This window comes from Rhamphochromis longiceps, linkage group LG18, assembly GCF_057381845.1.
Source record: "Rhamphochromis longiceps isolate RC_006_pf linkage group LG18, R_longiceps_female_GT1.1, whole genome shotgun sequence".
Lineage (NCBI taxonomy): Eukaryota > Metazoa > Chordata > Actinopteri > Cichliformes > Cichlidae > Rhamphochromis > Rhamphochromis longiceps.
The window spans coordinates 7,581,870-7,602,058 of NC_140574.1; the positions used below are offsets into that span (position 1 = coordinate 7,581,870).

At 39.4% G+C, this 20,189-nt stretch overlaps 1 protein-coding gene across 1 annotated transcript in view; it reads left to right on the forward strand.

Annotated features, from left to right (window-relative positions):
• The window catches only part of LOC146647648 (neuropilin-1a-like), a 94,995-nt gene that overhangs the window by 32,468 nt on the left and 42,338 nt on the right, over positions 1-20,189 (forward strand). Inside the window, exons 4-6 of the mRNA XM_085388670.1 lie at positions 6,503-6,730; positions 12,989-13,159; positions 19,982-20,148. Of these exons, the coding sequence (XP_085244796.1) occupies positions 6,503-6,730; positions 12,989-13,159; positions 19,982-20,148 (566 nt within the window). The remainder of the gene's footprint in view (positions 1-6,502; positions 6,731-12,988; positions 13,160-19,981; positions 20,149-20,189) is intronic.

The following is a 20,189-nucleotide window of genomic DNA, read 5'->3' on the forward strand; positions in this document are numbered from 1 at the left end:
CAATAAAATATGTGAGGATAAAAAAGGAAAAGTGACGGAGATGACGAGGTCTCTTTGGAAGCACTGCTCCTGTTGCATTTGAATTACTCCCTGTTATAAACGTTGACCAGTAGCCAGTATTAAGTGTTCTGTGTTAAAACCTTTCAACCCAAGGTTCATTTTGAGAAAGTGGATGGGGTTTGAATGAGAGAAAATTTGAGAACAAGCTGCTGTGGTCAAAAAAATATTTTTAATGCACTCTGAGCAGCTGACACACAAAGTTCAGGTCGTTTGCACCACATGTTCTTCCTCAGATGCCTCGGGATGTTGCAGTCTCATCCTGGGGGAAGAATTCATGGTGCACAACCTCATGACTGATTGAAAAAGCGACACTCATGACCTTATGTGCCACCTTCAGACTGCAGGTTCTCTCTCAAGCCATCTCTCAGCACCGGTGGTGATCCTGAAAGTTGCTTCAGTTTGACGCTGAAGTTGTTGTTTGCCGTCCTTGTTGGAATCACATGTTTTAGGGGATTTTCATTATGTGTTTTAGTTGCAGGAAGGTTGGAAATGGTGCAGAATTATTGACTATTTTAAATCAGCTGTGCTACTCGTATCCATGAGCTTTTTTCAGGCGTTTTTCTACAAGAGTGAAGACTAACAAGATTAACTAACAAGCTAACGAGCTGTTTGGTTCCATTTGTAGTCCAAAGCCTTAACCATACCTTCAAAAACTTCAATTCTATCATGTTAATCTCAGTTTCTCTTTTATATTTAATAGAGATGGACCGATCCGATATTACGTATCGGTATCGGTCCGATACTGACCTAAATTACTGGATCGGATATCGGAGAAAAATAAAAAATCTAATCCATTAAATATCACGAAAGCACCTCACAAAACTTGCAACACGCCGTAACTCACCTCAGAACGTTAGCACGTCGGAGCAGTATGCATCACGTGATAGAGCGGCTGTGGCATGCGGGACCTGTCGGTGGTCTGGATAGCATGTGGAGCTTCGCTAGCAACCCGGCATTTCATCTCCGACAAAGTTATCCCCGAGAGAAGTAAAGCAAGTGTGTAAGTCCATCTCTGAATGTTTGTAAAGCATTCCTGCGTTAAGCTTAACAGGCGACTGCCTCTTCTTGCTGCTACTTCAATCATGAAACTGCTTAATGATCAGCTGATCGGCTTTTCTGTCGCGAGTCCGTGTCTCTTGTTTGTTTTTGGCCCACTTTACACCAGAAAGAGGAAACCAGCGGATAAACAACAGCAGCACGTTTAAGCTTGATCAGCTGTTGTTAGAATTTATTTAATATTACTTTCTACACCAGGATCTTTTTCTACGTAGCTGACGCTGGTAACTGTGCAGGGGCGGATCTAGCAAAGTTTAGCCAGGGGGGCCGATAGGGCATTAACAGGGAAAAGGGGGCACAAAGACATACTTTTCTTTCTTATTCTCATTTAAAATGTCAAGCTTTTAATAAATAATTATCTGACACCCAAAGTTTTAATTTGATGTAAAAGGAATATAAGTCAATTACTGTATATAGTAACTATTAAGTCTAATATATATACCCTAGTAAGCTATAGCACTTTTTCCTTCAGGAAGGTACCATCTGTGCAGTCTGCAATTTTGTTGAAGAAAGATGTTGAATCTATTTAATATTTCTTGAAAAATAATTGATTTCTGTGCATTTTTTTTTTCACACTGCATCAAATTAAGGTTGATTACGTCGATTAAGCATCATGAGGTGGAGCGTGAGGGGTGGTTCCCTATTTTTTATTTATTTATTTTTGTTGTTGCTGGGAGTTGGAACCCTATTAGTTAGGTTGCTTAATATTTATGCTAAGTACTCTTTAAAATACCAGAATAGGGAGGATGGTGTAGGTTTAAGTTTATTAGATTGATCAGTATTGCTGAACTATGAAACATTTTTTTTGCATACAGGTATAACAGAATAGCTTTAGTGTAGTTGTTGTTTTAAACTTGAGTATGAACTTATACAAAATGCAGCAAGATATTTAAAAAACAGTTTTGTTGATTAAAAAACACTGTATCGGATTCATATCGGTATCGGCAGATATCCAAATTTATGATATCGGAATCGGTATCGGACATAAAAAAGTGGTATCGTGCCATCTCTAATATTTAAGCAGTATTTGCATTTGAATTAAGAAAAGCATATGAAGTCTGTAAAAACAGGGGAGCATTAGCTGTTTGTCTGAACACCATGAATGGCATGTTTTTCTTTTCTTGCAAAAAAGTCCTTGTGGGTGTTCTCCGAATGACTGATTTTATCTGGATAAAAGGCAGCAGTGATGCAGTGTTGCTATATCATCATAAAAACATTCGTGTGCAATCTGCAATGTGGGAATTTCACACAGGAAACTGAGGTTCCCTTTTTTTAACCGACATCAGCGTTATTTTCTTGCACCCATGACCACCGGAGCTACTCAACATTATTAAATGTGACTTTTTTTTAAGCCAAGCAAATTAAATGAAAATAAAACACTGGGTTTTAGTATTTTCCCTTTATATGAGAGACTTTTTGCTAGATTTGACATATGTCTCCACTTACCTTTGCCTAATTCTGTGTATCAGTCTGTGGCTTCGTCCCTCATCTCCAGCCCTCTTTCCCCCCTGTCATTAGTACAAGAAAATCCCTAAACACTGCCACAAAAAGCACCAACCCTCATTCAGATGACATGTTCTGTTTGGCTTTAAAGATGGCACTAATGAGTGCTGGGCTGTAAAGCTCAGTCGCATCCGTCTTTTGTAACCATAACCATAACTCCACCCTCTGCAGACCGCACAGTGCATTTCATTTAGAAATGATAGCCAAGTGAGGCCTCTTCAGTGTCCTGGAACTATATTTGTCCCAACTCTCCTGTTTCACTACAGCTTTTTCAAACCAGAAACACATGTTTGTCTTTGTGGTTTGGTAGACAAGAGGGGGGCCGATTTCTTTCCTCTCTCTCTTTCTGATGTGACCTCAAGCCGCAGCTGATTGAAGGGTCATTGATTGAAAAGAAGATGAAAGTAAGAAGAAGATGGATGGACAGAGGATGGATAAATGGGAAATGAGAGCACCATGTTGTTAAAGGAAAGAATGCACTCGTGTCAGTAACGTAGCACAGTAACACATATGCTTTTCACCAAAACATTGTTAAATATGGAAATATACACATACTGAAGGGTGCAAGGGTTTTTGTCTTTTTTTGGTCTATTTGATTGTTTGTTTAAGCTGGGCTTTTTCTCATTTTCAAGACATAATAGTCCAAGTTACAACATCCAGAACTGAAAAATACAAAAAAAAAAAAACCATTGAAGTACCAAAAACTGTAGTTCCTCAAGTGGCCACTTGAGGCTGCTTCCATGTCTGTGCAAGTAGACAACCATATATATATATATATATATATTGGGGGTTTTTTGGTCTCCCTAGCCTATTTCTGCCTCCACAATAAAAGCACGGTGGGTGAAAAATTAGAGGCATGCCCATTTTAACTGACAGCACCATCTACAGGGCCTCGCACCCACTGAAATGATCTGACACATAATTTGATTCACTCTGTAATGCAGCCCATCCAAAAGGTTTGTGCTCTACTGTTTAATTAGTCCTTTACTAATGCACCCATACAGTTTAACAATGGCGCTTGCTAATCAAGCTCGCTAACCTCAGCTGATAACTTCACCCTCTCATGTAAAAAAGACAAAAAAAAAAACAAATTGATGATGTCATAGTCATAGGGACTATGCCCATCTTTTATATACAGTCTATGGTTAAGTCATATTTATTCAAACGGGTACAGCTTTCGAATTTGTTTGGTTGTAAATTTGATTTTTTAACATAAGGAAATCTTAAACTCAAAGAGCACAACAATGCACAGAGGCAGAGGAGGAGAGGTGAAAAGAGGCTTGTAAACAAAAAGGCTGGTGGTAATGGGGAAGTACAGGACTATAGATACTTTGAGAACTCACTGACTAATAAAACAGAAGTGAAATAAGTCAGGTTGTGGAAAACCATCTTAAAGGCAGGAAATACAACAAAGGCATGCAGTAACAGAACAAAACACACTAACATAGGTGAACATAGGGAAGCGGTGAGAAGAAAAGATGGGGCGGCAGGGAAAAGTAAAAGAAAAGCAACACAAAAACACCAGAAAAATAATCACAGGCATTGCAAACCATGGCAATTAAAAATAACCCACATTGATTGATGAACAAACAAGTTGCATTATTCATTTTTATCTTCATTAAATCAGATTAATTTCTGTCCTTGATCGACATACCGCAGCACAGATTTCTCAACCTAGATTTGAGAAACCCATCTGCACATTTCACACAGACACACACATAACTCATGCGCACACACACACAGTCCAAAGTGTGCCAGCTGAGCAGGAGTGAAGCCTCCCTCATCCCTCGCCGCCCATCTTTCCTCATCATTTATCATGTCTGCCTTTTAATGACACCACCTGTGTCAACAGCGAGGGGACCACTTCAGTGTGTGCGTGCCTCTCCTTGTGTTTCTATCAGTGTGTGGATTTGCGTTTGCAGGCATGCTCAGATAACATGCAGGTCACATCTGGACTGGCAACACGAGAAGCCCCCCGCGCCGCAACACACTCACGCTAACACACACGCACACTTTGTTCCTGCCTCCGAGCAACGCTTGACCCGCGTCCACGCCTCGTGTCCTCCTGTCTCGCTCGGAGATCAGTCACTGTCTCGTAACCTCGCTCATGTCACTTTGCAACAAGCAAGGTGTGAACCGCCCCGCCGCGTTGACCGATGCAAGCCGACGCAGAGATTTTACATGAGCAGTGTAAACATTGCGGATGTGACTGTGGAGAAAACAGCTTGTGTACAAAAGATGGCACTGACATAACAGCTGCCAAGCTGGCCCGCTGGTCTGTTTGGATGAGCCTTGTGTCACGTGTTATTACTTTGAACTGGGTCGTCTGTGTTAAAAAAAGGTTTGTCTAGATAATGTGACGATCTAACAGCGCATGTGATGTTTTCATGCAACTGTTGTGGGTCAGACTCTGAGGCTTCATTGTCCAGTGGACAAGAATCATACTTTCTAAAAACATCTTCCAGGAATTTAATTTGTAGTCAAAGCTTTGCTCAAACCAAATGTTTCTATTTTCCCTTTAGCTCGTAACATTTTTCATCCTTCTAGACTATTTTGGTCGGTGTTAGCCAGTTTTGTTCTCACTTTATATATAGTAACTGCAAAGACAGCTAAGTTAACTAAGAATAAATATAAGGACTTTAACTATTAATTAAAGCTTATTACCAGGAACTTATTGTAAAGCGTTGCTCTTTCTTAAAACCTCTTTGTCTAAATGTCAATACTCAATATATTTATGTACTGTACGTGATTTGTGCTAGAAAATATCCATAAATGCTGTTTGCAAAACTTAAAATTAATGCATGCACTAAAAGCTTTACACATAAAACAGAAGGTAAGCAAATATGTTTAAGAAATAGAATCATAGGCTCATTATGACTTCCTCGAAAAACCCATAAAGTAAATTTAACATCTGCGTCCTGACCGTGCAAGTTTCATTATGTTATTAGTTGTGATTGCAAGATTAGTATTGTGTTGTCTGTTAGTGTGTCTCTGGGTGCGTTGCTGTTTGTTTGCCATGATCAGTCTCACATGGTCTGGGATCTTAAATAAATTCCAGTCAAACAACCCCACCCCAGTCACAACTCAGACTCAGTGGGCTCCGACAAGGGAGGGGACCAATCACGACGCAGCAAATTGGATGGAAATTGCATGAATTTTGTCAACAAAACAAGGGGTTTGTTTTTTTTTCTCTCATTAAGAAACAGCATGTGTGTGTGAGTGGGGGGCTTTTTCTGTATAAAACAGGTATTTCAGATTCTCCTTATTTTTGAAAATCATTTCCGGTCTTAGAACTTATTACTTCCTTTTTAAGATGTTAAAGCTGCAAAAGTGTTTGGACCTGCCAAAGTTTCAGACACAGGAAAAGGTCAAAAGCAAATATATTCAGTTGATTTCCAACATGTCTATCCTTTTTTTTGCCACCGTAACAACTGAAAAGGTCAGAAATCCAAACTGCTGAGGATTTCGTAAACCGTGCCAACACAAACAGACCAAAAAACCACCTCAAAAGATTAGATTAGATTAGATTAGATAGAACTTTATTAATCCTTCGGGTGGGTTCCTCTGGGAAATTCGATTTCCAAAAAAGCACAGCACCGACAGGCCCTCTGTTGAAGCTCGCGTGGAGGGATTTTGAAGCAGATGCAAAACATTCTGACATTTTGCTTCTCATTCTGTAAATGTTTAATTTTTTCTTTCTACGTTGCAAAAACATGAATTTTATTGTAAGAAATAAACTACAAAACCAACGTAAGGGCGGACACATCATGACCCCTTACTGCCTTACTGCCCCTTAACTCCACAGAGTTTACGCCGTCGTTTAGCTGAGGATTGGTCACCTCTTGACATTTTAAAGCCTCATCTGTATCTTCTCACCTTGCAGGTCCTGAATGTTCCAGAAACTTCACGGCTCCCAGTGGAGTCATCAAGACACCGGGCTTCCCTGAGAAGTATCCCAACAACCTGGAATGTACCTTTATGATCTTTGCCCCCAAGATGACAGAGATCGTGGTGGAGTTTGATAGCTTCGACATGGAGCCTGACACCACGCCGCCACCGGGCGCCCTCTGCCGATACGACTGGCTGGAGATCTGGGACGGCTTCCCTGCAGGTGAGCGGAGGGCTAGGGTGCAACGGGCAAATGTTAGTTGAAACCTTAGAGTTTAAAACATGACTGAAAAGGAATTTAAAACTGAACTAGTGCAGACATGAAGAGAAGAGAGAGGATGATGCTTACAGCTTCAAAATAGTAATCATAAAAGAGCATTTTCTTAACTAGTCAGAAATTGTAAATGCATATATATAAAAAATGATTACCTGATAAATAATTTCTAAAGGGCATAAAGGATTTTTAATGTTTTATGAATTTCCAAGCACTCTTTTTACCCATTCATACACTTAACTTAAATGCCATAAAATGGTCTTGTTTATGAATTAAAGCATGCAAAATAATCTGGAAAAGATTTTTTTTTTAATTTACTGATTAATGTGAAAAGATGAAAGTAAAAAAAAAAAAAGCAGGGCTGTTTCTCCACAGATGTGAAGCAAAGTTACAAAAAAAGGGGCGCAGATGTAGATGGAAGTGAGGAAATTGGGAGGAAAAGGGACGGAGAAGTGAAGGAAGAATATAGAGAGTTGTGAAGCAGAGGAGAGGAGGATGAAAAAGGTTTGAGACAGCTTCCCCCTGTGGATGCTGACAGAAAACAGACAGAAAACAGGCAGAGACATGTGGATGTGAAGGGGAGGAGGACCGTGGAAAACAAGTATGGATGCCTTCCCTGCTGGTGAGATGAGTCGGGATCAGTGTTGGTCAAGTTACTTGAAAAAAGTAATCAGTAACTAATTACTGATTACTCCCCCAAAAAAGTAATCCCATTACTTTACTGATTACTTATTTTCAAAAGTAATTAATTACTTAGTTACTTAGTTACTTAGTTACTTTTTAAAAACACGATTTACAACCTGAAGAGGTGATAAAGTGATAGATCTTTCAGCCCAATTCTACTTTTTCTACATAATCCATCATACAAAATGTAATCAAATGGAAAAGTCTCTTTTTTTAACTTGTTTTATCAGTTTTAATCTTTTAACTTTATGCATCAAGCAAAACATTTAATTATATGCAACATTCTCTGACTTGAATAAATTAGTTTAACATTTAAACCTATTTTCTACACATTCCAGCACATAAAATAAAATATTTTTTGTGTTTTCACTCACTCTTTCAAACAGATGCAAGTAAAACACAGCAGAAAATAAATAAAGTCAAAGACTCAGCGGTCCTTTTGCTCTATTTTCACCTGTAAAGCAGGAGCAGGGTAGGCGGAGGGTTACCCTGGTGCAGGTGTGCTGCGGTCAGTTGAAGAATCCGCGCGAGTGTCTCTGTGAGTTTCCCATCACGTCGTAGCTACTCGGTGCTTGCTCGGAAGTTTAGGGGTTTTTTTCGCTGTAAAAAGAAGTTTTCTTCCCACGCACGATGGACGCTAATGTTTTTGTCACTTTTTATGGAATCAAACTCAAAGTAAGGTCAGTACTTCCACACTTTAAACGCTGCACGCTCATACTCTCTCCCGCACTCGATATATTATCCATTGTTGATCTGCACACAGCTGCTGTCACCAACGTCGCACTTGCTTACGTCACTGTCATGAGACATTCTCGCAAAAAAAATCACGGTTTTAGTAACGCAGTAACGCAGCGTTCCTACGGGAAAGTAACGGTAATCTAATCACTGATTTTGCAATAGTAATCCCTTACTTTACTCGTTACTTGAAAAAAGTAATCAGATTACAGTAACGCGTTACTGCCCATCTCTGGTCGGGATTGAGTGACAGAGGTGAAAAATAGGTGGATAATTGCAAAAGCGAGATGCGGGATGAGCAGGGGGAGCAAGAACAGCAGACGGGGATACATACAGGATATGCAGAGTGCACGTGTGTGTTTTTCTTGATTGGTTCATTTAAAAACATATTTTTTAGGCTACAGGATGAAAACCCCGTTGGCCTTAACATTTAATTTCCAGTTTGTGTAGAAACACTCATTTTCACCTAGCAAAAGTCTGCAGTAGATTTTCTCATCACTTCAAAACAAAACAAGTTTCACTCACCCACGAAAAATCTTTAAAGTCACTGAGAAGTCGCTGCGTGTTAAGCCTGAGCTTAAATATGTTTAAAATTAAACCCCTCATACTCGTTGTTTTGCTGTTGCAGTTTGGTGAATCACTCTCTGTGACCTCATGCTCCCCAGCAACAAAACACATGTTGCAATGCTTCAGTACACTACAAATTATCTTCATATGAAGTATGTGTCCGAGCTTGTTCTCCTGCTTTGCACATCCCAAGTCCGGTCAGGATGATGATTATGCATTAAAGGAATAGTTTGATGAATAAAATTATTAAATAAGATCAATCTGGAGTGGCAGATAGCACTCCTGATTGAAAAAAAAATCTATCTATGAGTGTCATTAAACCTCAAAGGGAGGTGTATCCAGGTGTCATGGACATGCAGAAATATGAGGAACATGCAGAAGGTGACGCTTATTTGCATCTTTTGCACTGAAAGTGAATGATGCAGAGACTCCCACACATTGTTCCTTTCACATTTGTAAAATCAGCTCAGGCACAACCTGAACAGCATTTCTCAGCTTCTATTGTTGTCTAATTAGCCGTGCAGCGTGCATATAATCGTGAGAGCTACATACCTTGGACAGGCCTGTGCCGGCTGCCAGGATGCCCACAATACTTGCTGCTGTGCCCAAAGCTTTGCCTGATTATTGCCAAGGAGGAGACTGGCATGAGGACGTGAGGGACACAAAGACTGGCACAGGTATACAGGCAGTGACATGCACTTTTAAGCGGTGCCAGTATACATAACATGCCAGGGCTTTTCCTGTCAAATGATCTGTGCGTATATTCGTGTGTTCAGGTGTGTCTGTTTGCATGAATGCATGCGGATGTGTGTGTGTGTGAGAGACTATCTGTGGGTGATGTTAAAGCCGAGCCGACAACAAAGCGTCTGCAGCAGGGTTGAGACCGGCATGTAGCTCTACATCCCAACAAACGTTCATGCGCACATCAAAGATTCTCATTAGCCACGTTTTTTTCGTCTTTGAGGGCTGTAAATCGATTCTTCAAAAAGAAGCTCTTTCTTCTGACTGGACTTAATTAGAAAAACATTCAATGGTCTTTTGTTTGTTTTTTTGTTTTCCTATTTTATTCTTCAGAAAAGATTCTTTACAAGAGATTTTTCACATATTATCTCACCAGAACAATGCAACCATTACCAAGTAAATATCTTGATCAAAGCTTCTCATCTTTTTGATGAAAAATTCCTACTTTCTTAGTTTTACCAAAGCTTTAAACACATTTCATGGCTTTCATTAGTTCCTGGGGTTTGTCCGATTGTTTTAGAAAGGCTACAAGATGTGCCTCTTTGAAAACCTATAAAAACTATGATGCAGTTTATCCATTTTATGATTCTAATGCACTGCCTGCAGTTAGAGCTTACAGGAGAATTTGATTTATACGAGCCACATCCACCCATTCATGCAGCACTTTTTCTCTGTCAGAGACATGTGATGTGTGGTGCAGGGAATAGAAACTTCAATACGTGGGCCCAGAGATCAGTCTACCAGCCTTATGATTAGTAGACCACCAGCTGTACCTCCTGAGCCAGCTGTCAGAGCTTTACATGTGCATATTTATGTTAGATTGTTTCTTTAATTTCTTGTATTAGTTGACAAATTCTTGAGAAGATTGGTGGCTGAATACCAAAACACACAATTTGAGAACTAACATCTGTTAATACTGACGCATCCAAATTTTTGCAATTTTTTTGCAACTTCAGATTTTCTGTGATGGTTCTATGCATTCGTTATTTTATAAACTTATTATTTTGGGTTACTTCAGTTTGTCGGAGAGCACAGATCGTATAAAAAACTTAGAGAAACTTTGAAATAAATATTATAAAGTTGTACAAAGCTCTATTTATTTTGGTGGCTTGGATTCTCAAACTTTACAAACTGATAGCTTAATGTCAAGAGTGCTGAAATGTAATTTTCTTCCTCACTTTTCCTCGGCGTTTGCTTCAGATATAACCATTTCCTTAGATGTATATGGAGCCATATCGCCTGCAGGAGTTTCTGCTTCCAGGGGGCTGATTGCATCAACTGACAGCCTTGCAGCAAAACCATTTTCACAACACCTCCGATAAGGCTGAAGCAGTTTTAAAATGTAATCCATCACAGATTGTCGACTACCTGCTTTAAACTGTAACTGATAAACATAAACCATCAGAGTAGCGCAGCTCAGCATTCCTGCTGTGACCGCCTTGTGTTTCTGTTTAGCTGGTTTGCCTTTAAAAGCTGAAGGAAATTGTTAGAGAAGTATAATTTTTGTAACATATAAAACTGAATCTTGCTCCGCGGGTCTCTGAGAGATCGCTGGCGCAGTATCTCCTCAAAGCAGCAGGCGAGACTCACATTGTTTCTCATAGATAAGAAGAGGATGAAACAGGGGACCACCTGTGGATGTGGAACTCAAAGTCTTCAGACATGAGACAGTCTGTGACTGTGTGCTGCGCATAAAAACACATGATGTTACAGTGGGCGTTCCTGTGATGCTCTCATATTTTATCTTTAACTGTGAGCGTCTCCTTTACTGAAAGAGGAATCCCCGAGTATGCTGGTTCTGCCTGTTGCCCAAGTAAAAACAATAGTTTTCAATGGTTTTCAGGAGCTTTAACCCCCTCAGGTCTGAATTGTTGTCACTTAAGACCCCAAACCCACCTTAACTGTAACTAGTCAATCAGAATATATCATGTTTGTTATTATTAAATTCTTCTTCTAAGTCTTTGTAGGCAGGGAATAAAGAAAATGGTCATTCTAACTGGAAACCCCCCCAAAAAAGAAGAAAGTATTCACATTTTTTCCCTAAAAATAAAAATGTATAATATATTTATTTTCTGGTGACCAACTATGATAACACAAACCTAACAGAATTACACCACTTTGCATTATTAGCATTATTATTATTATTTAAAACTCACACTGTTGACTGTATCTGCATTTTTTTTTCATTATTTGCCTGACTGAGCGTGGTGATTAGCTACAGCACTTTTAAAGTGACAGTTTACTTTAAATATACTTATTTTTCATTGTTTATCCATCTAGATTCTGGTGTTAACTGATATTGCTTTTATAATTTAATTCTTTATACTGAAGTACACCCACCAACCAGGTAAATAGAACGACTGGAGACTCAGTCCAGTGACATTGTAAAAGCATATAAACATGAATGGTGCTAAACATAATTCCTTCAGTAGTTCCCTAATAGTTTGTGTTTCTCAAACAAGCTCAAACATGTGTTTTGTACAGAGCACAGAGTTTGCATTTCTGTTATTACTTGTATGCATAAATCAGGGAACAGCAAACCAGCTGAACATATTTTTAAAAAGTTACATTTTTGTGCAAGCAAGGAATTTATTCAGCAAATTGAAGACAAAGTTTCTAATTATAAATAAATGTAAATTGGGAGGTTCAATAGATGGTTGTTTTCTGTATGTTTCCTCATAATTAGTGTTGGTAATTACACTGTACTTTGTAGGAAATTTGTACAAAGAAGCTTAAACAAATCGTTTACATTTCATGTTGTAAAATGGATGTTTATTTTTGTGGCGTGAATGTTTTAAAGTCGGCTTTTATTTATTTATTTGCTTTTTAACATGGAAAAAGAAACAGGTAACTCTTCCTCAATCTGTTCTTGGACCCTTCAAAATATATATTTTTAATATATCTGCCATATTTTGCTCCTCCCACAAGACTACAGCTAAAAGAAAGTTTTTGCATGGATTGTTATAATTCGATGTCATGCGATAGGAGTTTAAAACTTAATCAAGGTGTGATATCAGAATAAAATACCTTGCACTCACTTGATACAAAGGTTATTCATTGCTGCGCCTGATATGATCCTGTATACACACTTTGCTTGGAGTGTAAGGTTGGGAGTGTCAAAACAATACGTGGTGGGAATGAGTGTTTCTGCTGCCTGCCATCTCACCTTTATTTCTGCCCCTAAGGTGTCACATCACTCCTGAGAGGTGGGAGATTGTTGCTGACAGGAGATTAGCTCCAAACTTTGTTTGTTCAGAGCAGACTCGAGTTTTTCTAAATCTAAATCAGAACTTTTCAATCTTGGGTTCCATGCAAGATTTAACAAGTAGATTTAATTGATGTCGCGTAATATTTCCCATGATAACAAGGGAAGTATAGGACAGAAAAAACACTCTCTGGTCGGGTGATGAGTGATGAAGCTGACATCTCCTTTTCTTTCTCCCTCCCTGTTGCCCATACTCTTCCCCCTTCTCCTCCCAGTGGGCCCTCACATTGGCAGATACTGTGGCCAGACGTCCCCGGGCCGAGTGATCTCCTACACGGGCATCCTGTCCATGACCATCACCACTGACAACGCCATCGCCAGAGAGGGATTCTCTGCCAACTACACCATCCGCGAGAGGACCCTCCCCTCAGGACACGAAGACGAGGGTGAGCAGCTGGATTAGTGAAAGGAGTGCGCGATGCGGAGGGCAAAGCTGTCATCTGGTTCACTTCTTTGATATTTCTGGTCTCATAGAGAATGAAAACAGAGTAAATATGAGCCAGTCTGTAGTTTCAACTCAACCTAGTTGTCCTTGAGCACGAGGCAGTAGTTCCTCCAGCTCTACAGAAGCCGGACTCTATCCGCTGTCTGACCTCTGGCCTCTGTGTTCCAGTCAATAAAAGCCCCAAAAGACACTGCATTATAAAATAACTATTAACGCAGTTGAATAATTAAGTTAATGGTTGATGATCAATATTTGCTATAGTCAGCTGTTGCATTTTACAGCTTAAAGTCCATTTGTTGTGGTTGAAGTCTAACAAATGGACCAAAAATACTCCTTCCCAACCTTTGGGCTTATTTTATGATAAAGCAATTTATTCTCCTGACAGCTCATTCAAATAGTGTTCCCATCTAAGACCCGTTTATTTTAATACATGATAGCCTCCTGAAACTCGGCAGTATTTAACAAGAGTGGTGCATAGATGTGGGTAAGATTATATATTACATGCTGTGTAGCTTAGATATATTTTCTTTCCTTTTAATCATCCTACAACGCCTGGGATTTACGCACGACTTTGTAGGGTGTGGTTGGAGAATGCTGCAGAATTGTCAATAGCTGTTTTCTGAGTGGCTAAAAGGACAAATTTGAGTCTTTAGAATAAATACAACCAATCTTGCATATTGTTTTTGTAAGTGATAACTTACCAGAGAGGTGTTTTCTGAGAGATAAAACCGATAGTTCTATGAGTTATTTGCAACAGCTGTGCTTAAATGACTCAACCGTTACCATCAGACACGTGAGTGTAATCTTATTACATGGTTGCTTTTAAATTAATTTCTTTTAGCTTTTATCTCCAATTCACTTGATCAATTTCCCCCATGAGGATACTATCATGAGGCAAAAGTTCCTCATGCTTGGTTATTGTCTTTTTCGTGTTTGTTCATGTCCACGTGTTCGGGACAGAAGCCGTTTGTCTGCATCGGTTGACTGTATGACCTTGCTGGAATGCCTTTAGGGGTTTAAGTTATGCTGGCCTGTATGCTAACTGCACTCTGGTAACCCTGACCCCGGTCACCCCTCTGTAGGAATGTGTGTGTGTGTTCAAAGGTGAGTTTCCTTAAGGTCCCTCAGTGGCGCTTTAGGAGAAACCAATGTAAAATACTCAGTTTGCTCTTCCAAATCGATCTTTAAGTGTTTTTTAGGGTAAGATTACCGGCAGCTGCACACAGAGGCCGGTGTTTTTTTTTTTTTTTATATAAAATCTAAATAACTGGTTATGTCAAGACAGGAAATATAAACAGACTTGGAAATGGTCAGACACAAATAGTTTTTGGCCAAAATCACAAGCCAGTTATTAGATATTTTGGAACTTTTGAGAAAATGAAATTATCGATACAGAGAAAAGCTTTTTGTTAATAAGTCAGAGCAATGTCCGTGTCTACACGTAAATGTTAAATATTTGAATTTTTAAGAGAAAAAGCACAAAGTCTCTCGGTTTATTGTTCCAAATTTTGAGGATAGTCTTGTTTTAAACCCCTTTAACTCCAAAGGTGATATCATGATGAACAGATCACACTCACTCTAAGGGAAATATTTCTGTAACCAAACATGTAAATCTCGAATTTCACCAGAGGGTCAAAGTTGTTATCACCATTTTTTTTTTTTCACTCCTCCTGTTTGTTTTTGCTGTGGGCGGAAGATGTGGGTGTTTTCAGCTTGTATCTTATGTTGATGGTGAGCATTCGAGACAGTGCGATAATGCACTGATGTGCATGTATCAGATATGTCAATTGGTATTTAAACAGTAACGATAAGTCGCTTTACTAGCCGAATTTTCTTTTTTAGGATGTCTGACAACAGCCCTGGGTTTAGAAAAAGGCTCACGTACAAATATACACATACACATGGGAAATTACTTTGCCTGCAGACCATCGGCTAGGCTCAGCAGATTGAATCAAAGCTTCTCACCAAACCAAATCACACTGTCTTTTCTGCAGTTTTATACAACCAGGGTTAGCTACTCCTGCAGCAGGGGGTAATTCAACAGTTGCCAAAGGGTGCGTGGACACATTTTAGGGTAGCTCAACTGCTCTGACACTAAGAAAGATTTGTACTAAATAAACCTTGTGATACAGGCGAGAACACCAGCTGAGAAACAGTTGTTGATTTTTTAAAATTAATTCTATTTCACCTCTGTTTAACCAGGAAGCAACTGGAGATCAAAATCTCTTTTTCAATGGAGATCTACCCAAGACAGCGCACTGTTACGAGGTTAAGAGTATTAAATCAAATGTAACATGAGCAGGCGTGGGATAAAAGTAAAGCAAATCAGGGAAAGCAAGTAACATGACAGAATTAGCAATTCTTTAGAGCTTTACAGTCTCACTGGAGACAAAAACATCCAGCTTTAGTGTGCACTGGAGGTTATTCATGAACAAGGTGCAAAATAAAGTCCTGGCTACCTATTATTAAAAAGGAGACATCCAGAGGAGCGAAGGCTGTGGAATAATCACCACTACAGCTACTGTTAGTTGACTCTGTGGACTCTTAAAACAAGCAGACAATTAGGATTATTATGATTTTTTTAATTAAACTATCAGTTAAATTTATGGTGTCTTTTTAAAAGGCTGTAATGCCAAAGGAGTTTAGCCAGTCTGACTTTGTAAATAAAAATATGTCAGCGTTAATGAAGATCAGGAAATCAGACTAGTCTGGATAATGAAGTGTCGGAGAAGCAGCAGGCATGTAAATAATGTCAGAGAGATAATGAAATAGCTGAAATGTGAATAAACAGTCAGTTAAAATGCACACATTTGAAACAACTGTCAGATTAGAAGCTACAGCTTTAAATGTTTTATGTTGTTTTTATGCAGATTTTCACACCAGTGCTGCGCTTCAGTTTCGTAAAACAATCCACAGAGAAGTTTTCTCCAAGCAAAATGCTTACAGTCTTAGAGGAAGCAAATGCTGACGTCCTGCAGTGAATTTATGGGTTTCTCTCACTCTGTCCCTGCCATCAGCAGTGGCCTCCAGCAGAGCTTTTGATCAGCTGAAGCATTGGCGGGGGCTTCAGTTTGCATCCTTTCTTTTTAGATAGTGGGGTACAGGGACAGGCTGGATGTTTGTCCCTCGTATACCTGCTGCGGCGGGGACGCAGGGGCTGTCTCATGAATAAAAATAAGTTTGATGAGACGGGAGCTGAGCTGAGATGGAAAGCAGAAAAATCGAGAGAACTGGAGAGCTGTTGAGGATAAGCTTGTGTTTCAGCTGTATGAGCGTGCTTTCTTATGGTCTAGTTGTAGTTTCAGAGCATTTTCTGGCAAGAGGATTCTTCTGGGGAAAGCTGAATTGGAGGATTTGGGCCTGAAAATTGTCAATTTAAAAATAAATAAATAAAAGATGATGAGCACAATATCCAGCTTTCTGCAGGCTTTAGGAGATGTCGCAAGCAAACTTTCTCCCTGGTTTATTTGTGGGACTTGGAATGATGTAGTGTGTTTGTGTCAGTCTGGCAGACCTTGTGTCTCCAGACAGCCCTCCCACACACACAGTCACACACACAAACACACATTTCTTTACGGCCACCCTCCCTCTTCCTTCCCCACACTCTCCTGCTGTTACAGAGTGGACACTCATGCCTAACAGATACAGATGTGCAGCTTAGATTAGATTAGATTAGATTAGATAGAACTTTATTAATCCCTCGGGTGGGTTCCTCTGGGAAATTCGATTTCCAAAAAAGCACAGCACCGACAGAAGTTACAGAATATTATATATATATATATATATATATATATATATATATATATATATAATACACACACACACACACACACACACACACACACACACACACACACATATATATATATATATATATATATATATATATATATATATATATATATATAAATACAGAGACAATATAAATAAAATATACGAAGGGGATAAATAGAATAAATAGGAATAAAAATAAAAATACAAGTGAATTGCACATTTCAAGTATTGAGTCTATTGCACCGTTGACTATTTACAAAAGTATTGCACAAAAGTATTGCACAGTGAGGTGAAGAGGCACTACAGCTTAGTTGTTCCCCCCTCCTTTGTCCTCCTGTTTCCCCTCCCTCTCCCCTCCAGGGAGGAGTTAAACAGTCTGATGGCGTGTGGGACAAAGGAGTTTTTAAGTCTGTTAGTTCTTGTCTTTGGGAGAAGCAACCTGTCACTGAACAGACTCTTCTGGTTGTTTATGGCCGTGTGCAGAGGATGTCTGGCATTGTCCATAATGTCCATCAGTTTCTTTAATGTCCTTTTCTCTGCCACTGTCACCAGAGTGTCCAGCTTCATGCCGACCACAGAGCTAGCCCTCCTGATCAGTTTCTCCAGCCTGGATGAGTCCTTCTTTGCTGTGCTGCTCCCCCAGCACACCACAGCATAGAAAAGTACTCCAGCAACCACCGACTGGTAAAACATCCTCAGGAGCTTCCTGCAGATGTTAAAAGACTTTAAAAGACAGCAGCTTGACATTGTCCAAGCTGCTGTTTTTGGTCCGTTTCGTAAGACCAGCGGATTGCAGAGCTCTCTAAACCCACCGAGGAGTGGATCATCCTTCTGATAAAGATTAAAACTGAAAGTCACAGAGTGTTAAAGCTGAACCAAACACAACAATAGCTGCAATAGCTGCCTGCTTGGGTTTGTATGCATTTATATCCGTTTGTAGCTGAGCACATATGCATAATAGCACCTCAACAAACATTTTATTATTGGAATTATTGTCAATTTACTTAACAAAACATGTATAATATTTTCTCTAACAAACATCAGAAAGCCAGAATTATTTTACTTTAACAATCATAGGTCACAAAGAAAAGCAGCAAATTATTTTAGAAGCTGAGAATAGCAAATATACTTGAAGAGAACATTTCCCATGTCTGCAATCACTCACTGCTCACTGTAATGGACTATTTAGTTTCCTTTGAGTGCTTCTGAATGTATAATGAGTATGCTACACTTGACTATAAGCATCCCACAATATGTCTCTAAAGGCAGAGTACAAAAAAGTGGTTCCTAGACAAGCGTCGTATATCATCGTGCACAAATAGCAGGGAAAGCAGTGAATCACAACAAAACTACTGCATTTATTAATTAACAAAAAATCTGTTGGTATGAGGTGAATTTAAATTTTGTGTTAGTAAGTACGAATTTATTCATCGGAAAACGCCCAAATCTTCCCAACGACCTCACTATATGGTTATAAAGGGGTTTTGTTTTCATTGTTAAAGATGCATTTTGTAAGAATCTCTGCAAATTGCAACTAAAACTTTCACCACTAGAGGCAGCAACAGACACACAGTAGAAACAGAAGTGCCGTTATCCGCTTTTTTATCGTTAATAATTTTATTTTTTGCCCTGCCTCTATTTTTTCAGTTTTTTTTTTATTTGTTTTTGTCGCCATCTAAATAAAGGTCACTTTGACTCACTGCACTATCTTGTTGTACTGTAAACTAAACTAAACACTAGTGCTGTCAGAGTTAATCTCGTTAAAATGACGATAACGCCATAACTGCATTAACGCCGCAAATCTCCGTTAGCGAGTTGGCGCGGATCGCCCCGTGCGTGCGGCTGGCAGGCGCTAACACGTTAACGAGCTAACTGTACTAATGCGTTGACACCATGCAGCCTCACGCACGGGGCGACCCGCGCCAACTCGCTAACGGAGATTTGCGGCGTTAATGCAGTTACGGCTTTAACATTATTTTAACGAGATTATTGCTGACAGCACTACTACAAACACATTCGTTTACAATAAGAACTTTTAATGAACATTGCTATACATGGCCCATGAAAAAATTAGATTCACAGCGATGGTAAAGTACACAGCAGAAAATCAAAATTTAGTTGCAGATGTAGATTAAAATGTGTTTATCGAAAATAGTAACGCCACCTGAATCCAGGTTTTAAAATGCAAGGATTTATTTAATCTGTAAAGTGATTTATAGTTAGATTTTGAGTTACTTTGGACCAGTTAGCAATATCATCTGCTTCTGTGCCATTTTCCACTATTTTGTTACATTTTTATAGCTTTTTTTGACATGCTGAAGCTTCCACAGATTCACAGTAACCCTCCGTGGCCTGGACTAAAGCAAAAACACATAGATTGTTCAGTCAGATAGATTTTTATATATTTTGCTGGCTCCATATGTCTGCACATGGAGTATAGCCTGTGAATGTGTGGATGCTGCATAGACATATCAAACCAGTGCAGCAGCTCTTTGTAATGACCTCTTACTGACTTCTCTGCAGGCAGCAGGAAGCTGGGACAGACTACTTCACATTGTCTGGGCGACACTCTAATCACACTCAGGCTCACTTGTTTTCCTGCCTGACACAAACTCAAACTTGAGTAGTTGTTTTTTTTCCAACTCAGATTTATAACTCTAACTTTCAGAGCCCGGTTCTGGAGTTTAATGATAAATTCATCCATTAGTAATGACTGCATGCAAGAGCAAAATACCAAAAATTCAGTTCATCCAGCTAATGATGTGTGTAATAGACTTTTTAAACTCATATTATAGAAGCCGTTGGTATGATTTTGACAAACAAACATTTTCCCATCTAACCTGATGATAATTTATAGGCAAAAGAATTAATGCGTCTCTTGATTCACAACAGTAACTTGATGATTATTTTCTCGTTGGGGGTGTTTTGATGTATACCTGTGCTGTGGAGCTTTTTATCTGAAGGATTTCTGTCTTTTTCGTCTCGTCAGATTTTGCTTGTATGGAGCCACTGGGCATGGAGTCTGGAGAAATTTCCTCTGACCAGATCACCGCTTCCTCCCAGTATAACTCCAACTGGTCCCCTGAACGTTCCCGCCTTAACTACCAGGAAAATGGCTGGACACCCTCAGATGACAACATGCGGGAGTGGATACAGGTGAGTAAATTTGTCCTTATTTTTAACTGTCATTCATCATT